At 43.0% G+C, this 20,671-nt stretch overlaps 1 protein-coding gene across 3 annotated transcripts in view; it reads right to left on the bottom strand.

Moving 5' to 3' along the window:
* Nucleotides 1–20,671, bottom strand: part of CELF2 (CUGBP Elav-like family member 2) — a 393,255-nt gene that overhangs the window by 250,399 nt on the left and 122,185 nt on the right. Inside the window, exon 1 of one of the 3 annotated variants that reach the window (XM_065666599.1) lies at nucleotides 14,731–14,822. The exons of 1 other annotated variant lie outside the window; for it this stretch is intronic. In XM_065666599.1, coding sequence (XP_065522671.1) covers nucleotides 14,731–14,783 — 53 coding nt within the window. In that variant the 5' untranslated portion in view covers nucleotides 14,784–14,822. Of the gene's footprint in view, nucleotides 1–14,730; nucleotides 14,823–20,671 lie in introns of those variants that run through there. One more of the 3 variants, XM_065666687.1, reaches the window with a different exon arrangement.

Raw genomic sequence — 20,671 nt, 5'->3', positions numbered from 1 at the left:
AGGTTTTGCTACCAGCGCATTAGGAAGGCGCAGCGGTCAGTGCCGAACTGGGAGCGCTGGGAGCACTGGGGCAGGGTGCGCTCTCTACCCAAATCGCTGCTACTCAGCCCTCGGTACCCGTTTAAACGCTCGAAGTGATGCGGCTAGCTCGCGGGAGACTGTTAGTAGTAACTCTGTCCTCAGTGATCAGAAATAGGGGGTTTAAATAAGTAACGGCGATAAATCCTGCCTCATGCTTTTTCAACCTGCCAAAAACCCGTTCCCAACCCGGCTACACCCGGAGCTGGCCGCAGCCAGCACGCACAAGTGACACCATCCAGGCGCACACAGAATTCCACACATACAAATAGCTGGAGCCACCCTCCCCACGCTACCGCCCCCTGAAAATCTGTATCAATTTTCCTTTGCATCTCCAAACCCTCCTTGCTTCAATACAAAAGCAGCTCCAGGCAAAAGAATATTAACATATTTACGAAGATTACTGGCTGATCTGAGCAGTCTAGACAGACAAAACGCTTCTCTGCATTGTGTGCGCTTCACCTTCCCTATCGCTCTCCAGGATTTATAATTTGATTTGTTCTCGACAGTCAAACGCTTGCGAAAAAGTAACAAACGCGAATTAAAAATTACTCTGCTTAAACTTTTCCAAGACTACTCTAAAATTAAAACAAACCGACCAATAAATAAGTAAATATGCAGCAGTCAGGACAAGGTTTAGTTACATTTTGACCAGCACTGATTTCATCAGAAAAATACAGACCAGGCGAGTTGTCCGAGTCTGGTTTATTGCACTTTTCCACTTTAAACAGTTAAAAGGAAGATAAAAACCCCTCAGGCTGCTAAAATTTTTGCCTGCTTTGCAAGTCTAAAGAAGGAAAAGGTTGACTTGGCCCTCAGCATAATCCCCACAGGACAGCTGCAATCCTGAACAGATATCCATAGTGTTATTAATCTGCTCTGTTCTATATGTTGGCATACTGTCCTCGTCACCATGGCACCTAAACTCTGTAGAAAGGCACAAAGCAAAGCTATGGCTCTTCTTTCCTAAATTGATGGCACTTCCTCCACGCCACCCATCCAGCGCAGCATAGGACTATACAGGGGATAGAACAAAAATCAGTGCCAACTCGAAATAAAAGGAGAAGCCAGCACAACTTTCTCCAGCTGGAAGCAGCCACCTGGGTTTTGATCTGAGGCCTCTATGGTGGTTAATCCAGCCCAGAGCAGAGTTGGATTAACTTTCAATTTCCAAATCTTGCCACTGCAGAAGGGGCATGGTTTAGCTCAGGAGAAATACAGACAGCTCAGGGAGGATGAAGATATTCCTTAAAGTAAGAGGTATCCACGCCCCCTGCGCCCTGTGCAGCTGGATCCGCACCTCTCCATCATCTTTTTACTTGGTACGTGCTAAATCAAAGGCTCTTCAGTCCCACCAGCCTGTCGCTTTTAAGGACCACAGCCCCACTGCTGCTGTCTTTTGCACAGGATGCAAAAGGGGGAGGAAGGAGAGGATCACAAATGATTTTGCTTAAAATCTGCATGTGGAGTAGTGAGATCTTTATAAATTTGCCCCGTTTCACAAGGTGTAAGTGCTTAAAAATGCTTCATTAAAACGTATGTTCTTTTGAAATATTTATTTTCCTTTTAATTACATGTGAATTAGCTGGAAGAAGCTGTAGGGAAGCCCTCTTACTGACTTAAGCCTTCTCAGCAGTTTGTTAAATTCTAGCCTCAAATCCCTTGAGGGAATAGTGGATTCAAAGCAGCTTTTAATCATACTATAAGGAGGGTGAAGTAGTATGTAAGTAGGTCATAGAGAAAGCATTACAAGTGCATAGGTTATTGCTTTATTTAACAACTACAGTGTAACACACTTTTCAAAGCACATTTGCTTTTGCCATTTAAAAGTTAGAAGCAGGAACAGGGTCAAATGCAAAAAGGAACCCACTCTATAGAAGATACTGAGATAGGACTCAAGGAGAGCTTATGGGGAACAACTGCACTCGAATAATTTGGTTCTCAAACATAAATTATGTAGTGTCTGTGTATGCATTAACTCTCGAACGCAGAGGGTAAGTGGTGAAAAACAAAAACCAAACCCCTGAGCGTTTCGCACACTGTTACAGGCTCAGCTCTGTTATTTGTCACATTAATGCCAGTGTCTTGACTGGCGCGTGTGCACAAAAGAGCAACTTTTATTAAAAATTAAGGGGAAAAATGGAAGCTTTGGTCCGTAACTGTAGTACAGAGGGGAATGGGGAGGGGGAATGGCAAATGAAGCTGCATTAGTTTTCACAGCATAAATCATACAATAGATCTAAACACTGGCTTAGAGGAGCTGCAGTATTGCTGTGCTATCGCTGCCTGCCGATATTAAGCTTTTTCAGCTGATGGAGCATATGGTAGTTTTGAGGAAGGAACCTGGAATTTGGAATCACAATCCTCAGGCTTTAATCCTGTTCCATCTCCTAGCCCAAATGTGACCTCCTGTCCACTCTCCCCTCGTCTCAGAGGCCCAGAGCCTGCTTGCCCCTCCACTGGCATCATTTACTCTTTGTGCCTCGGTTTCTCCATACGTCTAAGTGGGGCAGATGAAGCAATTCCACCTCATGCCTTGCAGATTAGTCACCGCTCGAGCAGCGTTTCAAACACGGAGCTATATACAGTTCCTCCAAACAACGCAACCTTTGAAAATTGAACACTTCTTCAGAGCAAAAAAAAACCCCTTAAACCCACAAAAAGTTCAGCAGGAGAAAGACAGGGCTTGGGCGGCGGATTGCTGTCGAGCGTATGAGCTCCCTCTGACATCACTGCCTGTGCTTCCATTCAGCAAGTGACAGAATGAGCAGACACCCCCCTTCCCATGCAGATCCTGCAGCCAAATCCAGCTTGGAGCTCACATCACATCACCTCTCCATAGCCTCTCCTCATCCGTTCCTTAATTGCCATTCTTTTAATCAGCTTGCCCCCAGTACCGGGCCAAGGAAATGCTACTGTTGGAAGCACTTCAAGGGAAAGTTTCTGAATGACTTCACTCTCTCCCAAGCCTGCAAGGCAGTATGAAGAGAGTTCAAATCCTCTGCTTTATTCCCCCCTAAGCCAATGAACATGCTCGGGATTCAGCTTATCTCTGGCATCAAAGCCAGTTTCTAACAGAGGTGGCAGAAGCAAGAGCTCAGCGACAGCGGTGTAAATTTGGAGCAGGCTCAAATGACTTCAGTGGAATCACTCAGGATCTTCCGCTAATGCGAAGGGAAAAAGAAAACCGGTCCAGATAGCATTAGGGAATGCAAATGAGTTGTTCCCTGTCTTTCACAAAGAAATAACCTTCCAGGCAAACCAGGAGCCTGAAAGCCGTAGCATGGCTAATAGCAGAGAATACAGCATTTTAGTTTGTGCAGCGGGATGTGAGTCTACCTGCCTATAATGGAGGAAGCACATCCCCCTAATATTTAGTAGCAGACTTCTGGAGGGAGAAGAAGATGGAAGGAGAGAAAAAAGAAAAGCAAAGCACATGAATGCACATTACACAAAGTGTTTGGGCAGAGTGAAAGAATGGTGTAAAAGGTGTAAACATTTAAAGCAAAAAGCAGTGCACTTCTTTGAGTGGCAAAAAGTAATGGAACAGGGTCTGCGCCAAAGTTTTACCATTTGTGAAGGATTTCATTGTCTTTAACAAATCCCCCTTTGCTGGTTAGATCTAACACTGTAATAAAGTTTTGCATTATGAAGCCTTGACCTTGCAGTAAGGATCCTTTTATTTATGAAACTAAACACACAATATTCTTCCTTGTCTCTAAATTGGAGAGACATCAGTTTGATGGGTGGACCACTCGGTGGATAAAGAACTGGCTGGACGGCCGCACACAAAGAGTTGTGGTCAATGGCTCGATGTCCGGCTGGAGACCGGTAACGAGTGGTGTCCCTCAGGAATCAGTCTTGAGACCGGTCTTGTTCAACATCTTTGTCACTGACATGGACAGTGAGATTGAGTGCACCCTCAGCAAGTTTGCCGATGACACCAAGCTGTGTGGTCCGGTTGATACGCTGGAGGGAAGGGATGCCATCCAGAGGGACCTCAACATGCTTGTGAGGTGGGCTGATGCCAACCTTATGAAGTTCAACCACAACAAGTGCAGGGTCCTACACCTGGGTCGGAGCAATCCCAGGCACAGCTACAGGTTGGGCAGAGAAGAGATTCAGAGCAGCCCTGCAGAGAAGGACTTGGGGGTGCTGGTCGATGAGAAAATGAACATGAGCCGGCTGCAGTGTGCGCTCGCAGCCCAGAAACCAACCGTATCCTGGGCTGCATCAAAAGGAGCGTGACCAGCAGGGCGAAGGAGGTGATCCTGCCCCTCTCCTCTGCTCTTGTGAGACCTCACCTGGAGCATTGTGTGCAGTTCTGGTGTCCTCAACATAAAAAGGACATGGAACTGTTGGAACAAGTCCAGAGGAGGCCACGAGGATGATCGGGGCTGGAGCACCTCCCGTATGAAGATAGGGGGAGAAAGTTGGGGCTGTTCAGGCTGGAGGAGAGATGCTGTGTGGAGACCTCATAGCAGCCTTCCAGTACCTGAAGGGGGCCTATAGGGATGCTGGGGATGGACTGTTCATTAGGGACTGTAGTGACAGGACAAGGGGTAACGGGTTCAAACTTAAATAGGGGAAGTTCAGATTGGATATAAGGAAGAAGCTCTTCCCTGTGAGGGTGCTGAGGCGCTGGCACAGGTTGCCCAGAGAAGCTGTGGCTGCCCCATCCCTGGCGGTGTTCAAGGCCATGTTGGACAGAGCCTTGGGTGGGATGGTTTAGTGAGAGGTGTCCCTGCCCATGGCAGGGGGGTTGGAACTGAATGATCTTAAGATTCTTTCCAACCCTATCTATTCTATGATTCTATGATTTATCTTATTTTGAGAAATAAAACAATTTGCATGTAACCAAAACCCTTTTAAAAAGAAAATTAAATCACTGGTTAAAGGTCATGAATGAATTTCAGGTATTTAAGTCTTTGCTGTCTGCGAGGCTCCCCCCCTTTTCTGTAGGCTATTGTAGCTGATCAGTAATTTCAGAAACAAACGTCATTTAAAATTATCCCTGTGAAAAGGTACCTCAAATTAAGCATTTCTAGAGCTTTCACTTGAAGCACATTGATATTATGTAAACTTGGTTGCTATAGTAAAACTTCCCACTCACTTTTTTTCCCCCCTCTTCCTATTTTATACCACTGAAGAGGTGATTTCATCCTGCTGTGGGTATAAGGCCTTTGTGCCATTTTGCGGGTAATAATCCAATCTTTCCAAAAACAATTAGGCAAGATTTTATGGCACAAGGCTCCGTGTGGTGGTGGGCTTTTAGGAAAGGTCTTTAATTTGAAGGAACACCCTGCTTTGTTAACAGCATGCAGATACTTGGGATAGTGGATTGGGACCCTCAGGTCCAATCCTGCACAGTCCTAGTGCCGAGCAGGAGCTGCCCAGTACCATCTGCTCCAGTTGGGCTATCCATGGCACTCAGCACTGTTTTTATCAAATACTAAAGCAGTAACGAGTAAATATTTGCAATATTTGCAAATCTTACTATCCTGTAATTTATTTATAGCCCTATTGAAGAGCATCGCTATTGATCTGTAGGTGTTGCCTTTGCGTAGTGCCTTGTGCATATAGACACAGGACGACGGCTATTGTCAGCCTGGTCTTGCCTCCACTTGGCAACAGGCATCGACTGCTTTTTCCTCTTCCCCTTGGTTTTTTTATGGACTTCCTTATCTTCTCATCTGCTGACTGATTCCATCAACAACCACTACTCAACTAAGAGAGAAACTGGGGCACTGCATGCACTGGGCAGACATGATTTCCTACTAGACAGCAGGCTCGTTATTTATGGTTAAAAAAGGCACCTTTCCAAACAACACTGAAAGAGGAAACTTAGTGTTGTTGGATTTGGCTACTGTATTATGTTCATGTGAAAGTATAATCTTGTACTACATAGGATAAGGAGGAATCACAAGTCTGGTGCTCGTCTGCGTTGCTCCATCCTCACCGTGTGGAAGAGCCTTAGGCCTTCACAGGGCAGGGGAAAAAGCCCACTGTAACAGAGGAAGGCTTTTACCTTCCTCCCCACCATCCAAAGCCACAAGAACTACTGGGAGACACAAAAGCCTCTCATTTTGTGTAAATTTGAGATTTTGGAAGAGTTTTGCCCACCCAGGGAGGCTGGATACTGGGAGAGATGCAGGATCAGGGAAGCACATGGTGAAGAGAGGCTGAACACAGATAAAGGCTGGACCAGGAGCAGATGCTGAAGGCCAGCTCCAGCTCCAAAAGCAACGGGCAAAGGCAAGCATGAAGTTCTAACATGGCATCAGGAAACCAAGAGGTCAAAAGACACAGGAAGCCAAAAGCAGACTTATTTTTAAAGGCAAATATAATGAAATCTGAGGTGTTTATTACAACATCTGAATGAACCTATTGCACTCTACTTTGAACAGCAGGATTTTCAAAGGGTTAACCTCCATCTGCCCTTCTCATTCATTTCTACCACGTGTTTTTCTTTCTTTTCCACTGTAAATGAATGGATCTCACCTGATGCTCAAACTGTGACATCTTTAAGGTAGGAAATTTCACAGGTCTGGTTTTTTTTCACTTGTTCATGAAGTGCTTAGCATACACCTCAGTCCTCAAATATAACAATCATCCTGATAATATGTAAAGTGACTATTCCTGTTTGACATCATTATTTTCCACAGACACAATCCATTAAACCTCAGACATGAAGGACAGAAAGAAAAGGCTGCTGCAGTAACTGTAAGGCATTCGGATGTGCAGGAAACTGCACCGTGTCTGGTTTTATTGTTCCCTCCCCAGCCCCAAATGAACAGTGAATGAATTTCCACATAGGTCAGACCAAAAGGTCCGCTTAGGCTAAGACCCTGGCTCTGATAATGGCTTGTAATGCATACAAAGAGGAAGAGCATGAGTATGGTAAGTGCACTGTGATCCTTCCCACCTCCCAGCAACCAGTGGCTGAGGGATTTCCCTGAGTCAAAAACTGCACCCAAACCAACGTGTTTAACAGGCTCAAAACTGCTGATTCAGTTCCCCCCCCAAAATTCTCTTTCCATAGGAAACACTGATGAAGTCATATGTTTATTACTCCCAGAACTGCCTGTTAAATGGGCTGTTCTTAACAATTTCTGAGGTTTGGGGCTCAGTACAACAAACAGGAACATTTGCTTTCTTTTGTGAAGTAGAACATTAAACCCAGCTTAGTATTTAACGTAAAATGCTTCACTTCAGTAAAGCCACAATAATTCATCTACAACTTTAAAAAAAACCCCAAACATTGATAAGACAATTTTGTAAGGGAAAAATGCTGAAACCATGAAGTTCCTAGGGCAGGCGTCTCGTTTGGCATCCTTGGGTGAGAAAGGCTCTTTAGGAGGCATTTTGGTCACTTTGGACTGCTATATTCAGGGATGGGGGTTAACTGAGTTAAATGTATGTTCATCAGCCGCGCACAGACAGATCTCCATATGATTCATTGGAGCAGCACTGCAGAACACCTGGTGTTGCCAATGCAGTTCTGTTAGTGTTTTGTTATTTTTAAAGGGGGTTATATAACTCCCTCATTAAAATTAAATGTGGGCTGAAATGATGCAGGCAAATTCTCAGGCTTTGGAGTGAGCTCCTTCCTCGCAGTTCAGCTGAAGACAGATCGGTTTTAGGCTGAAGACAGATCGGTTTTAGGCTGAAGACAGATCGGTTTTAGGCTGAAGAGAAGGAAAATGAAACCAAGAGGTTGTTACAGTTGAAAGTCGAGTCTCCAAGAATTTAAGTTTCCTGATAATTCACCGTTTCCTTTCCAGAGGGCCTCAATTCTTCACATGCTGACCTGCGGCTTGCAGGGAGAGCAGGTGCAGGATTTGAATCTCAAATTCACTCTGTAGCACAGCTCTCATATCATCCACAGCTATCTACACTTGCAAGGTTCAATTTCCAGATGATCTATGTTCAGGTGCCCTTCCTTTTCTCTTCACTCCTGTATTTGTCTAATAGGAATAGTAAATTCCGGTATCCTCTCTCTGATTTTCTGTCATTTCCCCCCTCCTTCCAACCCTCTGCTCTGCCTTCCTCCCGGTGACAGACTGTTGTCTGGCATCCTCAAAGGCTGCTCTTGAAGATGACCCGCTGATTTGCTGCCATGGGAACTCCAGAGCGAGGACAGCATTTACCCCTCGCACACCAAAGGGCGCAAGCAACAGTTCCCCATGCCACCCTTCTCTCCAGTGAAACTTTGCCCTCCTCTAATGCACAAGCCTTGGGAGGCTGTGCCTTAAATAACAAGAGTGCTGCAGCCTCTCCAGCGTCCAGCAGCAGCCACTGCTCTATCATTTGGAGAAAGGTGAGAAAGTCTAATAGCAAATGTGAGCATGCAAATTGCTTTTCCAAACTAGAGGAGAAAAAGCTTAGGCAGCAAAGCATGAGACGCAAAAAAAAACCCCTCTCTAATGTAACGGCAGAAAGCATTAGCTTCATTTAATTGCCATATTTAAAACTTCCTAAGCAATTTCATTGGTAACTCTATTCCTTTGAATCAGAGAGAGTTAACTTCAAAATACATTATTCTGCCCAAACAGGGGACACAGGGTAACCCCGAGTATGCTACATGGAGAGACAAGCAAGTAATTCTCTCCATGCCCCACCCCCAAACACAATTTGGGGTGTTTTAATTGAAATAGAAGGATCATTTTGACTTGGCTGCATTTTGCAGGGCAGCTTGTGATCCACACAGTGTCAGTGTCAGTCAGTGCACAGGCAGGTTTACAGACCTGCGAGACTTTCCTACCAGCACTGACTCACAATAGCCTAATCTGGTAATGTGGGCTTAATGCATAATATAATTTCACGAACCACCTGGAAAACTGAGTGCAAATCTGGGAGTCGATGCTTTCCAGAAATGTCAATTCAGCCGTTAGTTCAGAATCCCTGAAGATGGATCTGATATTAGCCCACAAAATGGTCCCTGATCCTTAGACTATGACAGAAAATGAACTTGTGCGTGAGAACAGCTAAAATCCTTTCCACATCCTGCTCGAGCTGATTGCTAGTTGTGCCATCTCAGTCTCAAGACCAGAGTGAGAGATGAGATAATTAGGGCCCAGATCAAGATTTACGCCAAATTTGGGAAAATTCCTACCCCCATCCATCCAATGAAGGTAGTTAACCTTCAGTGCACCATTAACTCACCAAGAACAGTATTAAAGCGCCTTTAATTGATGCATTTACTTCCGCTGCGGGGTGAAATAACACAAAGGCGAAACAAAATAAAAAAGCTCTTTTTTTGCCACAGCAAGAGTGCTAGAGGGGAAAAAAAACCCCAACCCTGTTGTTATTTCCTCTGTGAGGATGCCAGCAGTCCTGTTTCATAAACTCCAGCGATTCATCACCATCCCAGGCAGCCAATCATTCCGCAGGTCAAGTAGAAATGGGCTGTAGAGCCAGCAACTCCTGCTGCCCCGATAATGCATGTCATTCCAGGCATGGCGACATGCTTTCTCAACAGCTGCCATTTTCAGTTACCTTTTCTATGGCTGACATACAAGTAAATATGTTGGAAGCAGTAAAACAGTCATAGGGAAGCAGTTGCAAAGATAAATAGCACCTGCGCGTGATAATCTCTAATGTCATTAGAGAGGAAAGAAGGATGTGTTTTGAAACGGAATTTCTTTCTTCTGAAAGCATCACTTGACTTCGGGGGGTTTATGTGAGTGTATGTGTGACTGAGAGGGGGGTTTTTTGAGTATGGAGCTTTTTCCCCTCCTTGAATAAACATCCAGACATTTGTTTTTTGTTATAATCTTAATAGATATAATTAGGGAAAGGGGGGGGAAGAAAACAACCAAGAAAACATGCAGCATGACAGAAAAAATCCTGCAATTCGCTTGTGAGAAAGACTCTGTGAAGCTAGATTCTGCTGGAATTCGGTCATGCTCACTTTAAGAAACATAACTGCTCTCATTAAAGGGAAAAGAAAAGCATTTCCTTCAGTCGTTTCTTTTAGTTTTAATTCCTTATCATCTAACTTATATTTCATTAACCACTTGTTCAGTAACTGTCCTCGGTATTATATTTAGTTGAATACATCTTTGCAGATAGAAACTGAGTGCAAGTTTGAGGGTACTGACTATAGAAATAAACCCCCTCAATGAAAGACATTTGAACTTGTGTGCACTTGTGTACGGGTGTACATATGCACACATATTAGATACAGAGCATGTGCAATTTATGTACATATACCACATAAAGTCCCTGTGCCCTGAACACAAATGGTAAAAAACCCCAAAACAGCCAAACTGTTCCCAATAACAGTTCTGGAACAAGATTTCAAATGCATTAGATTATCCATATTAATTTATGGTAATCTACAAATGAATGATGCAGAGACAGTACAGGTTATCCAAAATGGTACTTGCATTTAATGAGAAACTACCATGAAATATCTTCCAGACAGATACAGTTGCATCTTCTAATACCCTCTGAATTAATACCATGCAAAACAGAAACTACAAGCTATGTTTCCCCTTTGGAACAACCGACTCTTTAAATGCCAGAGGAAAGCCAAGCTTTTCTCTCCATACAAAGTCCTCTTAGACATCTTGCTTTCAGATTTCATCAACTTAGGTGTTTTCAGGGCTGTAAGCAATGAACTTTCCATCAGCAGCATCTTCAGCTAATTAACCCTCCTGATTACAATAATTAGTATTGATTCACTCCTGAATGACTTCTTAAGTATTCAAGCACAATCTACACTTGCAGTAAAACTTCTAGATATGAATATTAATTGAATGCTCTCCTTTGTTTTTCAGCCCCTAAGGTATAGTTTGTAGTCTTATATAGAATCATAGAATCATGGAAGGGGTTGGGTTGGAAGGGACTGTTAAAGGCCATGTAGTCCAACCCCATGACACCTTCCACTGGAGCAGCTTGCTCCAAGCCCCTGTGTCCAACCTGGCCTTGAGCACTGCCAGGGATGGGGCAGCCACAGCTTCTCTGGGCACCCTGTGCCAGCGCCTCAGCACCCTCACAGGGAAGAACTTCTGCCTAAGAGCTCAGCTCAGTCTCCCCTCGGGCAGGTTCAAGCCATTCCCCTTGGCCTGTCCCTACAGGCCCTTGTCCCAAGCCCCTCTCCAGGTTCCCTGCAGCCCCTTTAGGCACTGGAGCTGCTCTCAGGTCTCCCCTTAAGGAGCCTTCTCTTCTCCAGGCTGAACCAGCCCAGCTCTCAGCCTGGCTCCAGAGCAGAGCTGCTCAGTCTGTCTGAGCATATTCGTGGCCTCTTCCGAACTCCCTCCAACAGGTCCACGTCTTTCTTATGCTGGGTGCAGAGCCTGATGCAGGACTTCAGATGGGGTCTTATGAGAGCAGAGTAGAGGGGGAGAATCCCCTCCCTCCACCTGCTGGCCAAGCTCCTTTTGATGCAGCCCAGCATACAGTTGGCTTCCTGGGCTGCAAATGTACACTACTGGATCATGTCCAGCTTTTCCTCCGCCAGTACCCCCAAGTTCTTCTCAGCAGTCCTGCTCTCTGTCCCTTCATACTTCAATTTGGCAAGAAAAACACTTAAAAGTTTTATTCTCATTCAACAAAGAGCATATTAGCATATTGATATAGAGCTTGTGGTTCATGGATCTGAATTAAAAAGAGAAAACAGACAAAGACTCCTGGCTAACACATAAATATAAATCACTTCAGTTTCCTACAGCAGCATGGAAAGCCAGTTCCCAGGTGAAGACCTATCCTGCACTTGCTCTGACAGGTAGGACCAAGGACAGTCTTTCTTTTTGACATTACACCTGGTCATTGCAAGAACAAATAACAGCTCATGTAGAGTCTGAATTACCTCTCTCAGCGCTGTTGTGGAAACAGATGTTGCCAAGTTTGACAACTGCAGGGCACCACCTTGCTTTGTGAATGGGTGAGATTCAAACTAGGTAACGCTAAGGACACCTGCAATGTTCAGGCATAAGACCTCTAAACCTATACGGTCCCTCAAAAGGTGACAGGTCTGTCAAAGCATGCTAAGAAATGGCTTGTGTTACACATTTGCTTCACTCTCTTTGATGTCAATAATAATTGTTATGGCTCAAAAAAGCAGTATTTCAGTAAATATGCATAGAAAGAACATATTTTCTTTAGTAAAGCTCACATAGACTAATTCAAAAATTAGTCTTTGATGTGAATGCAGTCTCAGAAAACACCCTTGGAAAAGAACAGAGTAATTGGCAATCCAAGACACAAAATCTGTAGGATATGTGTTTAATGCAATATTTTATCTGAAAATATAAGAACTACTGTAAGTTTAGTATGAACTCACCTCTGAGAAGGCAGATTAGGAGCCAGTTTTAGTAGTGAATAGTCCTTAAATGTGCTTCCAGGTGCCTGGTAGTGGCTGCTACAAAAGTGGCTGAAATTCACCCTACTTTGGACAATCACTAAAGGGGCATTTCCGTGTAACCGAGAGCGAGGGATCCACTTCACTGCCACCCACAAAGGGCAGCAGCTGCTACAAAGCCCAGGCTGCAGGAGGATAATGTGCTGTGTTATAAATAATAAAGTGATAAAAAATACCCCCCTCCAGTTCTGGGCAGAGCAGAGCGGTTCTGAAGGAGTTAATGCTTATCTCCAAAGAACTTCTTCCAAGAAAGTGAATTATAGCATGGTCCCATCGCATTAAACACCATCCCCGCTTTCTTCGTGTTTATGCACAACACACAGCAAACAAGCATTACCTGATAATCCATAACCTCTAGGCTGCCAAAGCCTTACATGTGATATTACCTTTTTTGTTCACATAAACTCTTTCCTATTGATTGATCTCAGCACACAAGGGAAGGAGATGCAACAACAACAAAAATGCAAACCAGAACAGCAAGTACTCCGAGGCTCCCCATAAAACATTTTGTTGTTGCAAATACACGCTTTAGAGAGCTCTGACTGCTACTGAGAAATCCTTAATGCCTTTTCTTTTTTAATTAAGGGGTCCAAGAGATAAATCATGCACTAGAATCCAGTTTTAAAAAGCACGAAACCCCCACAGTTAACTGATCTAAGCAAAAAAATGCAGAAACCACTGATAAATATCTCTTTTCTCTCAGCAAACGATTACAGCTATTATTAAAAGCAATATATTTCCTTAACATCTAAAGTATTTAAAGACTTCAAACAGTTTCAGGAACTCCGCAGACTGATGACAATGCATTTGATTTAAGACACAAGCTGCTGTCCAAGGAGTAACTCAGATTTGTTCAAAAGCTCCATAACGGTTTCTTTTCATAATGCATAAGGTACCCGAGCATTCTGCCAAATTCAAACGCAGAATTGTTAACTGTTCTAATGCTAAACTACGGCTGTCTAAACAGAAAGATAATTCCTGAAATGTCATATGAATAATTTGCTAGATTTTGGGATAGGAATCATCCAGGTAAATTATTCTGCTTGACCTTAAAAATTCTAACGTATGCTAATAGCTGGATTAGAAAAATGGAAAGTACCATGGGCTCACACTTCGAGACCTGATTTATCATTTTTATTGCATTTTGATTACCTAAACAAAATTAGAAGCAGTATCTCCAAAACAGCAGTTAAAGTTGATATGATCAGGCATAAAATCAGGCAAGGGCACATTTGGCAACAAGACAAAAGTCTGTGTTTGCCAGACTGACAGCACTATTGTGAGCTTCCAGAATCAATAAGTTTTCTCGCCACAGTTAAAGGAGAGGTTAGTAATAAATCTCCAACTTAATGCAATAGGCATAATTGTAAGATACAAGCCTCCCCCTCCCTGCACTATTAGCGGGCATCAAATGAAACAACCATCAAAAAACAGGCAATGCACTTCATATTCTCCCAGATACATAAAGATGAAGGGGAATTACAAAGGGGCTGAGAAAAGGAAAGGGGGAAAAAAACAACCCCAAACCACCCCAGCGCCAGACGTACATTAAGCTAGTTTGACAGCACCATTGTTCAGCTGTCCCATTGTCAGACCGAAAGATGTACTCAATGCTACAATGTCTGCGAGCAAATAAACAAAAGACTACATTTTTCAAAGCGGGGTGCCAATTCCAGCATAATTCCGTGTTGATGTGTACGTGTGCATGTGTCTGTGTGTGTGTCTCCGAAAAGAGTAGTCGATGCTGGCCCCCCGCTAAACCTTGGAACATTAGAGAATATATGTGTAATCCCACAGATGGGAGTATTTAGATATTTTTAAAGCATCTTCAAGTGGCAAAGGCTAGGTAGAGCATTAGTAACTATTTACATAGGCTAAGTGAAAATTAAAGTGGTATTTAGGGCACTAGCTCTAATATGGAGTCTCCCTGAGCTTTTTTCCATGCTTATTCCATGCCCAGTGCATAATAATGAAGCAGGCAGAAACATTGCAAAAGGAGGTGATAAAAGAAATATCAGGTCTCATTTGGGGGAAGGGGGGGGGGGGGGGGGGAGAAAAAAAAGAAGATATATTATATATTTATTTTGTTCCCTCCTTGCCCTCTCCATCCATTTGTCATCATACATGAAAATGTGCGATTCTAACTAGTGGAAAAATGCTACTTGCACACAGCAACGCCTGTCTTTTCCTTTAAATAGGGAAACTACTTAATACACAGCACCGGTATAGTTGCAGCGGGCCCAGGCAACTCGAAAGCACGCGTTAAAACAAAGGAGACAACATACCTTAAAAGCAGCTCCTCATTTCTCATAGTAACAGCGGATTTGGGACAGCGCATGCTTTCTGCACCGATATTCTCAACAAAAGCCAGTTCAGAAGTGCGCTCAAACATCAATGCCACAGTAGCTACTCACTAATGGCTACTCTTTCTCTCTTTCTCTCTCTAGGCAGACGCTGAGTGGTGGAGCAAAGGGGCCCCTGCAGATTCACTAAGCAGAAATAATCCTCTCTGACAAGTTATGTTGTCTGGGCATATTTTACATTAATGCACTGTGCTGCCTATAGGGGTCTTGTTTGCGTTCACTCTAGCCTAGCTGGTGTTAGCTCTCTTAATTACCATCCAAAAAAAAATAATTAACAACATTTCCCCCCCACCCCCCATACCCCTCCTCTAAAAAAAATATAAAATTATAGATTTTTAACTGGAAGAAAAGGGGGGAAAATCTATGGGTGAATGAGGGAAGGCTTTCTCTCTCTGGAAGGATGCATCCTTGATACGGATCTTTTGTTTGCCCTGCAAACTCGGTGAATACAGTGGCAAACAGATGCTTGTGCACTTTAAGGGAATTGGGTTAGAGGCTTTTTCTGGGGCTCTGGAGTCGCAGCTGGAGCTTTTGCTCTCTCCCTCCTTCCCTTCCCTGTTCAAGGCTGAGTGGCTTTATGGGACCTGCCAGCTCACATCAGAGAGGCGAGGGAGTATTAATGCAGGCACCTGGGGATCTTCTTCAAGTTTTCAGTTTTTCTTGGCAATTTTAACCCCTCCAAAAACACAAGTCCAAAATCCTCCGATTTTAACCCCTCCAAAACACAGCTCAGTTACCAAGTAACTGAGTTTGCTTTAACCCAGACCGTTACACTTGGCTTTGGCAGAGTTCTCGCAGGCGGGAAAGGGTGTTGCATTATTCAATGATTTACTCACTTCCTATGTATGAAAGGAACTATAGTGTGACACTGATTTCAGGGAAACAGCCTCTTTGGCCCTGCCTGGCAGATCCGCCATGGAATTTGCAGAAACAGGTTATGGTCTTCCCAGTTGCCAAGGCAGTCAGAGAGAGGTTTATTTTCACATCTTGATTTCAACTTCTGCTGGGTAAATCTTTAAACCATGTGATTGAGGCAGGAAGATGGCTGGGTTGGTTTGGGTTTGTTTTAGTTCTTTTAAGTCTACATCAGATAATGGAGTGGGCGCTTATTTAGTAGACTGAAAAAGCCAACAAGACCTCAAATGCTTGTTTCAGTCAAGGGCTTTTCTGCACCACTGTGGCAGTAAAATGCATCTGAAACATGATTCCTCCGAGTTCCTTTTAACATAAGAACATGCAAAACTCACTCAACACAAGTCATCCGAACCTGGCAACTAGTCACAAACCCAGTGGAAGTCAGACTGAGCTAGAAATAGATCTGGACCTCAAAACATAAATTTAGACTTTCATAGACTTCTGGATATGTCTGTGGTTGGCTGAATCTCCTTCCCTACATTATATATTAGTGCCTTGAACATCCTGATATGGAGCTACTGCTTCTAATTCCTTAACAGAAGTTGGCATTTAGGAGCTTGATCTTTTTGGTAAACTTGAGTCTGGGAATGAAAGCACAGAGGGAGCAATCATCAGTATGAATATACTGGTAGCAAGATCTTGCCTTTCTGATAGCAGCTGTAAACTTCTATTAAGGTCATAAATTGTTTGCGACAGAAACAATCCTTCTGTTCTACACTTCTCATTGAGCACTCTGAGACCTTGGGATTAGTTTCAGTCATTCTGATATAATATTTGTCAAACGACCAGAAAACAAGTCAAAAAACAAACCTAGGCATAGTGTACTTTTAAGGATGCAGAGAGAAAGATGGTAGTTTAGGAAGCATGGATATCATGGAGGCCTGAAGTCAAGAAAAGTCAGTTTTCAGTTTGCTTCCCCTTTCATCTGCAAAACATGACTGGGATTCTAGTTGCTCTTGTAATAAAAAATTATAAATCATATTTTCTGATTAGCAGTTCAGGCCAATTCCATGTTAAAATGTCATGCTCCAAGGTCATAGCTTGTACTTCATGCTAAAAATATCTGAACAGCATGGAAGGCGGCCAGGAAAATAACCAACCAACACAGGACAAATCCCATACCTCCTGCCCCAAATACTAAATCCATTACTACCATTTCAGGCATGGCCACCAGCATTCCAGATTCCTCCTCCTTCACTGTTCACCTCCAAATGACTTGTGCCCAGCACAAGTCATTGCAATGACTGGGCTGCTCCAGACTAATCTTGCGCTTGTGGGACTGGTGTATGAGAGGAGGCAAATACCAGGGTATGCTACAGAATACAGAGCTGAATGGGAAGTGTCAAACATTCTGATAAACTGCTACAGTTTTCCAAAAATATGGCAAGGATCAGCATCTTAAGACACTACCAGCTGAGAGAACAAAGCTTTCCTTTCAGGCTGGAGTAGAATGGCTCACACAGAGCCCTTTGGTGGGGAATCAATGGGCTTCTGTTGGGCGGCTCCACACAGTTGCAAGTTCCTGATCATTTCTGTGCTTAGAAAGAAGGCGAAACAGCAGTGATAGGAAATAAAGTGAAGTATTATATGGAAGGACTCATCCACGGCCAAAGGAGTAAATAAAGAAAAAGAAAATAAGACCCACAAAGCAGTACCACAAACAGACAAAAAGAACCTACGCTTTCTATCACACATAATGAAATGTCCGACAGAGCAACATCTGCAGAGGGATCACAGCTGTTGCTGATGAGAGGGAATATGAGCATTATTTTTCAATTGCAATACGCACTAAGCAGGAGTGCCTTTAAAATAGTGTGTCTAAAGGGAAGATTAAACCAGATGTACAGGGCTATCTGGCTTCTTTCAAGATGAAAGTCCAGCTGTGGAGTCTAAATTCAACATTTAACAGGAAAATTGATTGTAGATTCATAACTGATATGTATATATAGCAGAATGTTCTGCACAGATTACAGACAGTGGAAATGTAATAGTTTTGTTGTCCTATATTTAATATAAACCCAAGCCTTCTATGTATGACCAAACTAATCGTGTGATCTTACAAATCCTTGAAAGGCCACAGGAATACCAATCATTTACAGAGGCAAAATAACAGAAACTTCTTTGGGAAACAATAAGTAATTTATATAAATTTTAAAAGTCTTCTCCTCCTTACTTCTACTTAAAAGTATTCTTTGACCAGTCCATTTGTTTACAGTATTCTTACAATATTCAGAAGCCCAAAATACAACACCATTTTGCTACACTCAAGAAGCAGTGCTGCCAGCTAAGCAATGAACTACATTTCATGACAGAGAAATGGTGGACAAGCATCCAGGACAATAGCCCCAAAAGCATGAATGCAGTCATGAGAAGAATGGAAAGCCTCGATTCATTTTTCCATTTCACCACACGTCCCCGTGTCAGATCTCATGCAAGCCAATTAACCTTTTGCTCACATCTCCATCTTTAAAACGGAAAACCCCAATAAACTCCAAACACTGTGGCAATAATACAGAACACTAGAAGCTCTATAAAAGTGCGTTATTGTGAGTCGCACAAACATTCATAGGTCTTCTCCTCACAAGAGAGACTTGTAGGCTACGTCTCAGTCATACGTTGTTCTATGCAGTTATTTAGGCTCAAATCACATCTGTTTTGTATAGGTGTGAAAAGTTACTCTTTAATCTGATAGCATTTTACTGTTTTAGACAGCCAAATCCCACCTTTGATGTTGAGCAATTAGTCTTGGCTAGTCACCTAAGTTTTCGCTATCATCAGTGAAGAGAAATTAAACTAGAGTGTTACCATCTCCCTCCACTGACTATAAAGTGACAAAACCCCTTACTTTTATATATATATAATTAGGCAAGATGAATCGCACCTATGTGCCTAAAGCAAAAGTGAGAAATCCCGTGTTTCTGTTTCGGCATTGCCAATCACACTGCGACCACTGTGCAAGTGCAACTTAGGTATCTTGAGCATGTCTGCCACTTCCAGGTGTATCTGCCACCCGCCTGCAGGATGTCTACAGCAATTAGCATGTTACTCCGATGCACATTTGAAGTACAAAGGAAATCGGCCTCAGCTTCACAAGTAGAACAAGAGGAGTCTTTCCAGCATGCTTTGAGAAATCAGACAGTTCATTCAGGTATCTCCTTCTAAAATCTCCTAGGAAAATGGGCAACTCACTGATTGCAGCTCTTAGGTTATCAGAAATCACTGAACACAAGACCAGGTGTTGCTAGAACCAGAGTGCTCTGGACCACATCTCTGGTGAATGCGAATAGCTAGGAATGGACTATAACTCAAAAGGCTGTGTCTCTACAAAAAGGTAAAAGCTCTGTATCAATAAGAGCTTTACCTCTGCCCTTATTGAAGTCCTTGTTCATTGTTATGTACAACAAATTACTGCATTCTGTCTCCATCTTCTCTGCTGATTTGGTTGTTTGTTTATACAACCATTAAGATAGTTGTACACGGGAGATTAATTTTGGTCCTGAACTCCAGCAATCTGACATCTGAGATACTGCTTTATCAGGAGAGCTATAACCATGTGGTATCAGATAGTCCTGCATTTGCTATCTCTGTTATGCATGTACATACAGGTGTAGGAGTTTCTTTACTGTTGCAGGGTATGAAAACACAAGCCAGGGAGACACAGTTCCTCACCAGTATCTTAGTCCAATTTCACGGTAAAACCATATCGGTCAGCTATAGGGGCAGTTGTGCATGTGCAGACCATGCTGTCTTCAGGTCAGTTTCTAACTCTGCATGCATCGTGTGCGTTAATCACACCCGCAGTATCTGTGGGTGTTGTCTTTGTGTGCAGGAAAAGGAGAATTAGTTTCAAGCACCTGCACTAAAGATGCAGCAAACCGCAGATTTTTTTGTTTAAGCAGGCAACAAAACCAGTCTGACATTTGCCCACATCTCCTTTTGCTTGTTCTGGTGGATCTTTCAGATTGCATGTCTGGCTTTCATGTCTGAGTCATGGGGGTAGAAATTACTTACAGACCCACAGGTCAGTCTGGATGTTGCAAAACGTCTTTTCTAGCCTTACTTTTTCATCAAGGAGCACCCAATGAGCATTATGAAAGTTAAACAGCCCAGACAGAAAATGCAGAAGTACAAAATGTTCCCTAAGTGTGTAAGATTAGGGCAGAAGGGGAATAAAAAGTTTTGTATTTAAAGTGTACAAAATGTATGCTTTAAACCCACTGCTTCTTTCCATGTGGAGGGGTGTGCACTGCCTCCCTCTAGCATTCAGCAGTGCTGACTCTATCTCAGCATCTGGAAGAGAGAGGCACGAGAAGGAACAATCCCCCTTTCATTTACTTAAGTGATGTGCTCTGGTGCTTCCTCAGCCCTCAACAAGGCAAAACCTGCAGCTTGGGCAGATCACAAATTCTAACATATAAGCAACATATCAGTGTGTTTTGTAAAGAAAATACATCACTCGAAACAACTTAAAACTGGCCAGGTTGTGACTGCAGACATGGCTACTCTACAAAGCAAATAATTTATTTGGAAAGAGCTACATGTCACAAGAACATCTGGCCTGCAACTAAAGGAAAGAAGGAAAAACCTGATCAAAAGAGCAAAGAGAAACAGAGGAGGAAAGAGAGCACCAGATCTGAGAGAAAAAAGAGAGGAGAGAGAGAACAAACACAGCTGGCTGTAGAATCAGATCTTTTCTGCTTTAATTTTAAGTCTATTTAATGTATAAGTAGGACCTGCTCTGTCTAAACCGGAATATCTTTGGTTTACACTTGTAGTAATGGCAAGATCATAATTTTTTTTACATGCCATGTGGAATGTCAAAAACCTTGTATTCTTATGGGCACAGTCTACAGAACGTAAACTTGAACAATATATACAAATGTATAAACATTAAACACACATGAATGAACGTGAAAAATGTTAATACTTACAGATGAGAATTTAATGG

This window comes from Lathamus discolor, chromosome 1, assembly GCF_037157495.1.
Source record: "Lathamus discolor isolate bLatDis1 chromosome 1, bLatDis1.hap1, whole genome shotgun sequence".
Classification (NCBI taxonomy): Eukaryota; Metazoa; Chordata; class Aves; order Psittaciformes; family Psittacidae; genus Lathamus; species Lathamus discolor.
Note: the sequence above shows the minus strand (reverse complement) of the source record. Positions and strands in the feature narration are given on the sequence as shown.